This window comes from Citrus clementina, unplaced genomic scaffold (assembly GCF_000493195.1).
Source record: "Citrus clementina cultivar Clemenules unplaced genomic scaffold, Citrus_clementina_v1.0 scaffold_6, whole genome shotgun sequence".
In the NCBI taxonomy this organism is placed as follows: domain Eukaryota; kingdom Viridiplantae; phylum Streptophyta; class Magnoliopsida; order Sapindales; family Rutaceae; genus Citrus; species Citrus x clementina.
Genome location: NW_006262139.1, coordinates 11,316,162 through 11,328,252, shown reverse-complemented (window position 1 = coordinate 11,328,252; position 12,091 = coordinate 11,316,162). Strand labels below are relative to the sequence as shown.

General features: G+C 33.6%; 1 protein-coding gene across 1 annotated transcript; it reads right to left on the bottom strand.

Annotated features, from left to right (window-relative positions):
- Positions 1-5,816: 5,816 nt before the first annotated feature.
- On the bottom strand, positions 5,817-11,829 carry LOC18037998 (protein ABHD17B). Its single transcript, XM_024182541.1, has 6 exons — positions 11,821-11,829; positions 11,239-11,303; positions 11,079-11,115; positions 10,098-10,334; positions 9,841-9,888; positions 5,817-6,568 (listed from the first exon to the last, which is right to left on the bottom strand). The coding sequence occupies exons 1-6, from the start codon at positions 11,827-11,829 to the stop codon at positions 6,029-6,031; spliced, it is 936 nt and encodes a 311-aa protein (XP_024038309.1). The 3' UTR covers positions 5,817-6,028.
- Between the last annotated feature and the right edge of the window lie 262 nt (positions 11,830-12,091).

The following is a 12,091-nucleotide window of genomic DNA, read 5'->3' as shown; positions in this document are numbered from 1 at the left end:
GGACACACTCATTTTCTTACACATCCTTAAATCCTGCTGCATCATTCAATAAGACAATACATCCATCAATACATTGTCTCTACGAGTACACACGTTTCATAAATTTTGTTAATGACACTTCATCACCGTGATGTGTTCAAGAATCTCAGCAGTAACTTGATTGATATGATGGATCCGGGAATACAACCAGACGACATCTGCATACCATGCTCTGCCCTTTTCGCCGCTCTGTTTCTCTTTAGCCTCTCTAATTACAACTTTACTACTTTCCCCACTTTCTCTCTCACCTCCTTTTATTTTCTCTCCCAATGCAACCTGCATTTACCGTATTCCTAGGATTATCAGCCGTAACAAACAAACAAAAAAAATGCCAACAACAACAACAACAATTTTCCATCCAGATATTATCAATCTACAGGACGCTCAATACATAAACAAAAAATACTTCACTCTAAATTTCATCAAAATATATTCATTAAATACATGGTGTTAATTCCATACGTCACTTTAATCCACCTAATGAGATGTCTAGGTTTTTTTCTGATGATGCTAATAGATTTTCCCATTATTGCTTCTCTTAAAATTGTTCTTTCTACCTTTTTTCTTTTTAATATTTTGATATCTATCTTTTCTGGGATAGAGCTCACTATGTCCCATTGAGCATGAGTATATTATTATTTATTTTCAATAAATTTATCTCATCTATGTCCCTTGAGTACGCGTATATTATTAATTATCTTCAATAAAGTTGTCTCACTAGTTGAGGCTTGAAAAAAATAATAAAATAAAACAAGTTCCATACGTGGCTTACATAGCACTTTCGGTGGTTTATACATAAAAAAAAATTATTAAATTATAAATTTCGTCCAAATATATTCAATCAATACTTGTTGGTTTAAATTCCATACATGGCTTACGCCTTACATGTTACTTTCAGTGGTTTTATCTAGTTTATATTCGGTCATAATTTAAGAACATTCTAAATGTACGATGTTGCTAATTTTTTCTTCTTCCGAATTTACATTGAACATTTAGCAGTGTACAGATATTCTACTAGCATAATTCTATTTTTGGTCCAGGATGGTGCTCTCAGTCTAAGTTTTGATAAAGACTTTTAATGGTAGTCTAATATTTCTTTAGAAGGGAGCTTTGAATAATTTTCACAATTAATTTACTTAAAAGAATGTCGTGAGTCATAATACTCAAACGTCATTAAAAAAATTCCCTAAAACGCATTTCAAGCCCTCTTGAATTATTTTAGGATGAAAACGAGTGTGATATATATCCTGAAAGTCTGAAACCTACTACTCATCTTCTCTACATGTTACAAAGCTAGATTTTTATTATTATTGCACAACTAATACTCCTTCCTTAAAGATTTTGTCTCAAAGGAAGGCATGTTTTGCAGTTTGATTCGAGGTTTACTGGCATTTCTAGGAACCAACACCTCCCAAATACAATTTACCTAACTTTTAAAATAGTTATGAAGAAACTTATTGCTGATAGTGCTTGTTTAAATTGTAACTAGTTACAACTAAAGAATAAGAGTAAAATACGGGATAAGGTATAAATATAACAGCGAAAAGGATAAATAGTTAAATACAAATGAAAATAAACTATCTAGGATTAAAGGATATCATTGTCTTAAAAATACCCTGTCCTCAAGGTAGACCATTTTGAAACTAAAGTCTTCTCGTCGTTGAGTACTGTATTTTTCATAACTAATTTTAGTGCTTGATGGATGCATGACTTCTTTTATCCCACACACTCTTGATATTTCATCTATCTTGTATAAAAGATTCCTTTTGGAAAATTCCTTTTATTTAGGAATCATAAATTCCGCCATTTTATGTATGTGACTTCATCGCTCGGATTGTTCCCTGATTTGTTGTCCAGCTCTAGCTAGTACCAAATGTTATACGACTCAACTTATTTGTAACAAGAAATAAAGCAAAATAAAAAGGATTAATGATAAACAAGTTGGTTTTAATTTTTGAAGTGTAATTTTAGCATTTCAAGGATCAACTCCCAAACAAAATCCATCAATTTGCTAAAATAATTTTGAAGACTTTAATTATTGATAATAGTGCTAGTTTAGATACTAGCTAGCTTACACTTAAAGGTTAAACCTAAAGAATAGAAGTAGAATACTCCATAATCCTAAGATAAAGTAAAATTAATTGACCATTAGATTAATTATTAGATCAAAGAAAATGAAAAACCAAAAAGATGAATTTTAGATTATTGTCTTATGAATTGACTATTTTAAATCATCCCCTTATGTTTGAAAAGATCAAGCTATCTGCATTTTTGTTCAAAAGATAGGGGAAAAATGGTGGTGAGTTGATGATTTTTTTTTTTGGTCGTTTTTCTTGTATTCTTAATAAAAATTGGGGGGTAAATTAAAATTTTTTAAAAAAATAATAATGTGAAGATAGTCAATTCATGAAGGATAATTCAAAATTAACCAACAAGATAAATACAAAATGAAATAAAATATATAGTAATCACTGTGAATGATCGTAGCAAGTAACAAGTCTTACAATTAAGTCATGTTTTCCATAGATAACGTTAAAATTTAGTTGTAATTCCTCAAAATCAATACACTAGTTTGCCCAGTTTTCTCAAGACATTTTAGAGATAAGAAAAATGTAATTCTTAGATTATGCAATAATGTATTATAAAGCTAAAAGCAAAACATACTCAAATTAAGCAGAGGCTTTCTAAAAGAAATTCACAAATGGGAGATGAGAGAAATTATTTTAACCTAAATGATAAACTCTGTTTTTTTTTTTAAAGATAAACTCTGATTTTTAAGAGAGAGAAAAATGGTAAAGAAAGAAATAAGGGAAGAAAGCAAAAGCTAGTATTTTTAAATTTTAGAAACTCAAGAGCTTTTTAGGACAATCAAATGATCAGGAAAAGAAAAAAAGAAAGAAGAGAAAAGCCTGGCCGCTTTTAAGCCAAGAGAGGCTCCTCCTTGTTTTGCACTAATCACCTCAACTATTTTAAGCTCCTACCATATATATACCAACCTAAATTAAGCCATAGCATTTCCATACCTTGTCCGTCCCAATGCCTTCTTGCTTCTCCAACCACTTCATAAATCTTTTGATCTCCTTTGCATTCCATAAACCAACAGGACACATCGATGAGTCTCTTTGTACTTTCCAATACGCTACAGAATTGATGTACAAGATCTGCGCGAATATGCATCAATCGTTACACTATGCCATTGGATATAATTGAGCCACCTCATACAAGTTCTTAAGAAATTAAATAGATATCTGCAAAAGTCAATAGTAAAGCAAAAGGGCTAACTCATTCATTCGACCTTACCTGCAGATACAGTAAACATCCACCTATATGTCCAAGTTTCTCTTGCTTGTATCTCATTATTCCTTGCATAAGCCTACCAAAGCAGAAGGTTGCCCAATTCCTGTACCTGATTGTGTTAACATCCTTGATCGACAATAGGAAGGACGGGCATATATGCACTCCACCAGTCGGACAGAGCATTGAATGAAGTGTAAATAGTGTGAATATGACTTTGAATTCATCATCTGCTTGCTTTGACTCGCGTAACATTTCAGCCAATTTCTTAATGTTTATACCATTAGATGTTGCATCAAACCTATCTAAATATCCGGAAACTTCTTTCATGTCCCCATTTAATTCCACATGCATTCCTCCGTCTGAGATCCCCTTTACATACCCAAAACTCTGTGGACTAACCTCCAACTCCTTTCCGTGAACTAATAAAGTCGGACCTTGCAATATCAACCCTGTCTACTAACCAATCACATAATTTTTTTTTCAACCGACCACAATTTAACTCAATAAGTTTACCAAATCCCAAAGAGCATGCAACAGCTTTTTGTTCCGCCGTCAGGTTGGCAACCACTACCGCAAATCTCTCCGGCACACACCTTGATACAAACTTCGGTTTCTCCCCTTTAACATGCGCCACCGCTCCCTGGCCTACGCGTGTGTACTTGCACTTCTTTCCAGGCGGCAGATTCCTGAAGGCCATTCCAATTTCTTTTCTCATCTGCATTAAAATTCGTTACAATATATCCATTAGTTAACCCCGCCAGTTGCATCACAAAAGGTTTGGTATTTTCAACAGACTACCGAAATAATTTCACTGCACTTTGTATTTTGACATAAATTTTTTTACCCTCTTAAACTCACCTCATTGGTGATGCGCGCTCTTGCATCCTTGGCCTTTATCTTCTGAACAGCTTCTCCACTGCATAAACCACAAAAGTAAACATATAATCAACATTTTTTTTCCCTATTTTCTCAAAATTTTCGAAATCTAGTCACCAATCAAATATAGATGCTCGAACTTGAAAGCCACTCAACAGCTCCCTGGGGGCAAACTTATAGTCAACATGATCATCGTGACCCATATCCCCAAAAAAAAAATGATAATAATAATTTGCAATCACGATCGACATTACTTACAAATAAGATATAAAACCATACGTAGTGCTACAACTTTTGCCTTGGGTGTCATCTGTGCTAATTTGGCCTTGGTCGTGGTCATGGTCACCAGCTTCATGCCAACTTGGCTTACGCTTTAGGTTTGGCAATGATGGCACCTCCATTACACTTAAATCATCATTACGTAGAACTGCTTCATATTTCTTAGTCATTTCTTCCCATGAGCTACTCATTTTCCAGCATGATAATTAATAACAGCTCTCCTTTAGCCGCTAGCTAGCGCTTCCTATAAGCTAAGCTTTCATACTTTCTTAATCTTTTCCTCCTTACTGATTAAAGCCACAATAGCCTGAAATTTTTCACCGACAATAAATTCTCTTAATTTAAACCCTGTCCACTCCCTCTTTACCCCTCCTCCAAGGTCTATTTCCACAGCCTTTGGATTTTTGTCTTCTAATCCAACGGTTCAGATCAGCTAACTGTTAGTAACAGCTTCTTCAAATTTATTAATTAGTTAACTTACTCAGGAAGGTAAATTATGGCGGTTTCTTTTAAGATTAAAAAAAAGAGCCTAAAATAGACAAGCAATTTTCCCTCTATAAACTGTAAGTAATAACACTAGGATTACGAAGTTAGGATTAGGACAAAAATTTTGTACTCAAAATGAAGTGTCACCATATAATGGCCGTCATGTGGTTCATAAAAATAATAACTTTTATTATTGTTAATAAAAATAATTGTATAATAATAATTAATGTATAACACATCAATTAAGATGTAAATTTTGTATTTCAACTTTATAAATCTAATATAAATTTGTTCAAAAATAGTACTCACTCCACCATCTAACCTCAATCGAACTAAATTTATTTAAATTCTTCATATTGACTTTTTTTTTCGAATTTATTTTGGTCTAGGTGTGGTTCGGATGGATGTTAGTGGTTAGATAAGTAACATTACAATTTTTTTTTCTTTTTTTATAAACTCAATCTACTCTGATTTTCTTGCACTTTCTTACTGATTACCAATTAGGTTCGATGAAAATGTTGTGAACTTTTATATAGGTATAATATATATAATAAAAACTAAATTCTCAATTCATATATGCGAACGAAGTTTAAAACTAGTAAATCTTACTTCCCCTCTAGAGATTTTGCTAATAGAACTCGCTGGCACCCGCTAATAATATAGTTGCTCACTCATCAATGCCACAATAGTTTGTACGAGAATACGAGTTGATATCATTACTCAGGTTTCGCAAAAGCATTCAAAGTGAATGCTACCATTTTTTATGACATGCAACTAGAAAATTAAGAAATATTTCAAACCTAATAGCAAAACATATGTAAAATGTAATGTGCCTCTGGAATAACTCAATTTGCAAACTAACTTCAACAGACTTCACATAAAACATATAACACCTATAAGAATCCACCAATATCTTGATAACATTAAACTGTTCTGTTTTTAATAAAATTATCAGTTAACTACTTCCTCTTGTTTTGTACACTATTACACAATAATAAAGAGGTGTTAGCAAGTTCGGCAATCTATTGTCTATACAGCTACATTATCACCATTACCCATCCTGTTTTCCATTTAACCCACTATTTGTTTCGATGCAGCAGCATCGCCAGTTAAAACACTTAGTGCAGCAGCATTGCCAGTTAAAACAATTAGTGCAGCAGAAGGGTCTCAAACATTTTGGAATGCAGCAGCAGGGTCTCAAACATTTTGGACATTTAGGCCACCGGCAACAGTTGACACAGCTTGGTATCCAACATTTTGGCCATTTAGGTTTCCAGCAACATTTCGTGCAGCCAAGTTTTGGACATTCTTGGCATTTGGGTTGGCAGCATTTAATCCTACAGCACCTGTTAGCAGACCCTGTGTTGGTGTTGGACCTTATTGGTAAATGGAGTTCCTGACGAATCTTATTAAGTCGGATTTTAGTGTTCATGTTCTCCATTTCTTGAATAAACCTGCAAAGGTGGCAGATGTAATCTGGATATAGCTCCAAGTTGCAGTGCCCTCCTTTAATCCACAAAGGCTCATACGGATCTCTTGCCATTTTCCAGAGTTTATTTCCATGCAACCAGTTCACAACATCTTCTGTTCCCTGTCAAATTTAGAACCAGCCCCATTTAATCATTGGTCATAAAAAGCCAGTTCTAATAAAGATAAATCAACCATCGATAGTTAAAAATGGAGCAATTTATCCATAATGCATGTCAAAATAGTGCAGAAGAACAAATTGATTTATACCGAGCTCTAAAGGCAAACCTCAAAGGATATGTTTCCGGTATTTACTAATACAGACTGATGAGAATTTCAGGGAAGTTATTCAAAAATTTGTTGGTATTATGCAAGACGACTAAATAACTGCAGATGAGAGACTGGAAGGCTTTACATTATTATATCTTTCGATAAGCTTAATTATGGCATTGCCAGTGCATGTTTGAAAGAGAGATTAATGTATTGCAACAGGTCGCACATGTGAGTGTGTATGCACACAAAACAAATACATTTTCTAGGCTTAGAATTAGAAGAGGGTTGGTGCAACTCATAATCTCACTACCCCAATATTTGCTAGCCACATAAGCCCAAGGCTGCTGCTCCATGAAATTGTAGGTGCTTACCATAATTTGAGCCCAAGTATTGAGACTCTCATTCAACTGTATTAATATATATATTAGAAGTTATGATATTCAAACATAGGATGCAATACAAGTTCAGGAGATAATTATAGATTATCTTTTTTAAACATTCAGTAAAACAGAAATTTAGGAATTTTCTGTTATATTATATTCAATCCTTTTAGAGATACTTATATATCTCGTTCCCCAATTATTTTCTTTTCATATCATAATCACCCCTCCTTCCCAGATATGGCGACTTATAGCTCTATATTAGCTAAAACAGAAATTAGGAATTTTCTGTTATATTCAATCCTTTTAGCGATACTTATATATCTCGTTCCCCAATTATTTTCTTTTCATATCATAATCACCCCGCCTTCCCAGATATGGCGACTCATAGCTCTATATTAGCTAACACTTTATCCAAAGCTATAATTAGTAAGAGAGTAAGGTAAAGTGATGACGGGAGGCAAAAGAAACTAAGTACATGACAAATTCTTGGGTCTAAGCAATGAATACTAAGGCTACCAGAGAATAGTTGCTGATGTCACTTTGACCTCTATTATTAGCACACTAAAATTGACCAAATTTAGAAACTAGAAAAAACTCAATGAAATTGGTACAAGACCAAAGCATCATTCACTCCTATGCAATTAATTCCAGCCTGAAACTAAAATCAAAGAAGCCTAGCACACTAAATTTGACCAAATTTAGACACTGGAAAAACTCAAATGTAACAGGTACGAAAACAGAGCATCACTCACTCGGATGCAAATAATTCCAGCCTGAAACTAATATCAAAGAAGCCTGCAACAAACAGCATCAAATTCAAAATTACCCTTGATGCATCATTTTCCTTTTTTCTTCCACCACTTATTTATAGTCACAACAAACATACAAAAAAGCGGGAACCTCTTTACAGGAAAAAGGGGATCCTTTTAACTCCCCAAGTGCCATTTTCCTTGTTTTGCTATAAGGGGGCCATTTTCCCTTTTCAATCAGCATTACAAGTGTATTTAATTTTGATCAGTATTCAGGGGCCCTATATTTTACAGTAGTGTGTAATGTGAACCCTAGACCTGATCAATTCCTTCAGTCAAGCAAACAAATAATTGCCCTAACAGAAACACAATGCATCATCTTTTCCATCAGAAATAAGATTTCCCCAGACACATCTTTGAGAAATGCAGGGAGATTGTAAACAAGCAAACCTAACGTATACACATTACTGCAAGAACAATCAACAGAACAACACAGTAGCAACAATCTTAACTTTCTGATTGGACTTGAACAGTGGATGTCTAAACAAAGATTTGACACCCACGATTTAATTCAGAACAGCATAAATCAAGTCTTTAGAGGACCAGTCATCAACGCTAATCCACTTAAGCATAATCACAAAGACTTAACTCCTGCAAAGTGTATAACACTACAAAAAAGACGTAGGCTCTCAATATAGCTGAAAGGTGAAGAAAGCATACATATCATGAGACAATGAATCAGGACTGAAATTTAGGATTATTGTTGAGCTTATATCTAATAACTTTACTAAAATGCAAAGAACTAATTAAATCTAAAATCATGTAGTTAAATCATAAATTATGCAAACAATTAATGGTTCACTCACCACCTTCCTTCAGCAATCTATTTGCTTCAAAAGAACTATCACTTTACATTTCCACAATAAACTGTTTATGAGACTACAATCCAGCCCACGTAACATAATGGTTTTGTACAAAGGGAACAAGAACGATGCCACATTGGGCAGAGAGCTCCAGTTGAAAATTTTTTTCTTTTGAAACTTGGCTGCCACAAAATTTAGAGAAGTAGTTATTGGTCCTATTGTGGTATAAAGATGTCAGTGATTAAGAAGCAAAATTTTTCATTGATAATCCAAATTACAAGCAGTTTTCCCTCTATATATATTTGGATTATCGGTTTGTTGTAAAGGAAAAGAACAGAAAATACTGGTATTCAGGAGTTAAAGAATATATTCTATGCTTTTCATAGACTTGGGCAATTTCCTGGCAATTTTATAGAATGCAACAACATAAATGTTGCATGTGAAACCAATAAATCTGAGTCCAGAAGAAGCGATCTAGAAAATTGTTTTCACTGGTAATGGTCATTTTAAATAAGCAACCAATGTGACATCTCCGACAATATAACAATCCTTTCAAGACACTGTATTGATGAAAAATGTGTCTTAAAGAAACAGTTCTGTTTATTGGCAAGCAACCTGGATGATAGGACAATTCTGTTGTTCTCACTTAAGAAATATGGAAGGCATCATCCAAAACCGTTGCTTAATTGTTTATTGAGCTATGTAGAAGCCAATGCAATTTGCAACTGAAAAATTAAGTGGAAACAGTACCAAGGTCAATAAGCCTTGAATACTTAATGGAATTGGACAAGTTTAGCATGAATTCACATAAGTTTCAGCTTGAATTTCATAATTCTCAAACGGCTGCAGAAAGTTGTACATCAGTTTTCTTCTAAAGTTAAGTTCAACAAGTAATTTCTAACCAGTGGAAGGATGTAGGCATTACTAATTTCATAGACAATCAGGTAATCTCAGTAAAGCAAGGACAATGAAATATTTTATGTTAATTCAAGAAAACAACAAACTGTCAATTTACAAACTCAGAATACCAGTGATATTATGAGCATATTTCCAAACAAAACCATAACAAGACAAGGAAAATACACTGGAAAATTGCAAGATTTAGAAAGCTTTAAAATTTCAACTTACATGTATAACAAGCACAGGGCACTTCACCTTCTTTATTTTGTTGATATTCTGCATTAATGAGAACAATGAATGGCTCAGACATTGCACTAGAAATAGCATAAACCCTAAAGCTCGAACATAAGTTAGTCAGTTAAACACTCTCATTAGTAACCAAACATTAGCATATCGGGATAATGATATACCCTTTGGCAGACTGCATAAAATCAGAACGCTTGACATCTATTTTACAAACTACACTGACCATGACAGATTCATACCTTGTATATGTCACAGCAAAATGTGAACTTTACATGACAGAGTACACGAAGGCCAGAAAGAATGCCACTATGGAGAACAACACCCCTTAGCCTTGGCAACTTAGATGCCAAATGCAGCGTCGGCCCACTGCCAACTGACTGTCCACATAAAATTAAATCTTCCTGGCTTACTCCATACTCTGTCTGAAGACATTGGTAAACTGCCTCTATATCAGCATATGTATTGGATTCACTTGGCTGTAATATTATAAAGGAAAAAGATAATTAGTTACTTATAGCAATCAACATGACAAGGCTGCAAGGAGTAATATGATTGAAAAGCAAAACCACAAAAAGCACTTCTACTTGTAAGCCTGCTATTATGTGTTTACATTGAAGTAACAGGGCATCTGCTATTGTCACTTAAGTGAAGTGGATTTATAAACTAAAGCTAAACATTAGAGTGTTGACATTGAAGGAACAGGGCATCCACAATTTTCATTCAAGTGAAGAGGATTTATAAACTAAAGCTAAACATGAATCTGATCAGGAGATTCAACAATGTGGCCTTCAATTTAAAGATAGGTTTCTACCCAGATAATCATGTACTTTATAACCAAATTAAGCATCACATGCCGGATTCATCCAAATCATAGCCACGAATTGTCTCAAAGCAATAAGCAATCATTTTACAATTAAACTGCCAATGTGGTGTGAAAAACCATATATTGGTGTATTTATAATGGTGCTTCAATGATTTCCCAACATACATTTATTTTATACATATACAAAATCTCCCGAAAATACAATACTTTCCCATTGCAACTAGTTACTGAATCATCAACGATTTTAGATTCTGTGGTGGATTCTTGTTCCCTAGGTGCATCATATAAACCACAGAAACCAAAGCTGCAATGCAACAAAGCCTGCAATAATGCTCAAAAGGAAGAAGAAATAATGCAGTGACACAATAAAGGAGAATTTGTGGGAATGACGACCTACCTTGCCAGTAGAGGCTCCATAGCCAGAATAGTCATATCTGCACCATAAAATTTAGATGGCTCAGATTAAAATGTAACCCCGTTAAAAAAATGGCAAAATAGAAGCAGAAAATCGAAAACTACATCTGAAAATGCTTTATAGAAATAGTTGTTAATCTCACATATCGAGGAAATTACTATTAAGATAAATAAGACAAAGAAGAAGAAGAAGAAGAAGATAATGTTTCTTCAAAATTTAGCTCATGGAAAAAACAGAGTGCCAGAAATGACAAAGAAAAGCAGTTCTCTGTGAACAAGAACAATATAAAGTGAAAGCTGTGCGTCACAGAACTCAAATGGCACAAAATCTAAGAAATAAAGCCTTTATATAGGTTATAAATCTAATCTCATCCAAATAAAACAGTAAAATAAATCATTTACTTTATGCAGGGGAAAATGAAAAAGTTAAGACAAAGAACAAGAAAAGGCGTAAAAAGACTGGTAACAAGAACAAAACTAAACCAGCCTTCCTAATTTACTTTACTGTCACTTTATCAGTTGTAAAAAATCAAAAACTCAGAAAAACAATCACCCAGCAAATACAACGAATGACCATTAATATGAAAATTAAATTACAGGTCTAAAACCAAAATAAAAATTGATTCTTTAACAGAAAAAAAAATGTTGGACGAAGCATATCATTTAAAACAAGATCCCCACAACACAAATAAGATTATATGGTTTCAAAAGAAAGAGTAACTCACTAACCCCATGATATTAAGGCTCCGTTTGGTACAGCTTATTAAATAGAGCTTATAATAGTAGAGTTTATAGCAGTAGAGCTTATACCAATAGAGTTTTTAGACAAAAAGTCATTGGGTATTTGGTTGTCAATAAAAAAAATACTTTTGAACCATTAAACTGTATGATATTTTTTATATTATATATTTTTATAAAAACTCTCTAACCTCTACTCTCAAAAGCTCAAATTTTGAGCTTTTGTTAGTAGAGGTAAATTAGCTTATTTAAGCTAAA

Coding starts and splice junctions, on each gene's coding strand:
- LOC18037998 (XM_024182541.1), bottom strand. Junction 10,335..11,078: donor ATGGAGCCTCTACTGGCAAG/GTAGGTCGTCAT, acceptor ATAATATTACAG/CCAAGTGAATCCAATACATA. Junction 9,889..10,097: donor TTTGCTGTGACATATACAAG/GTATGAATCTGT, acceptor TCATTAATGCAG/AATATCAACAAAATAAAGAA.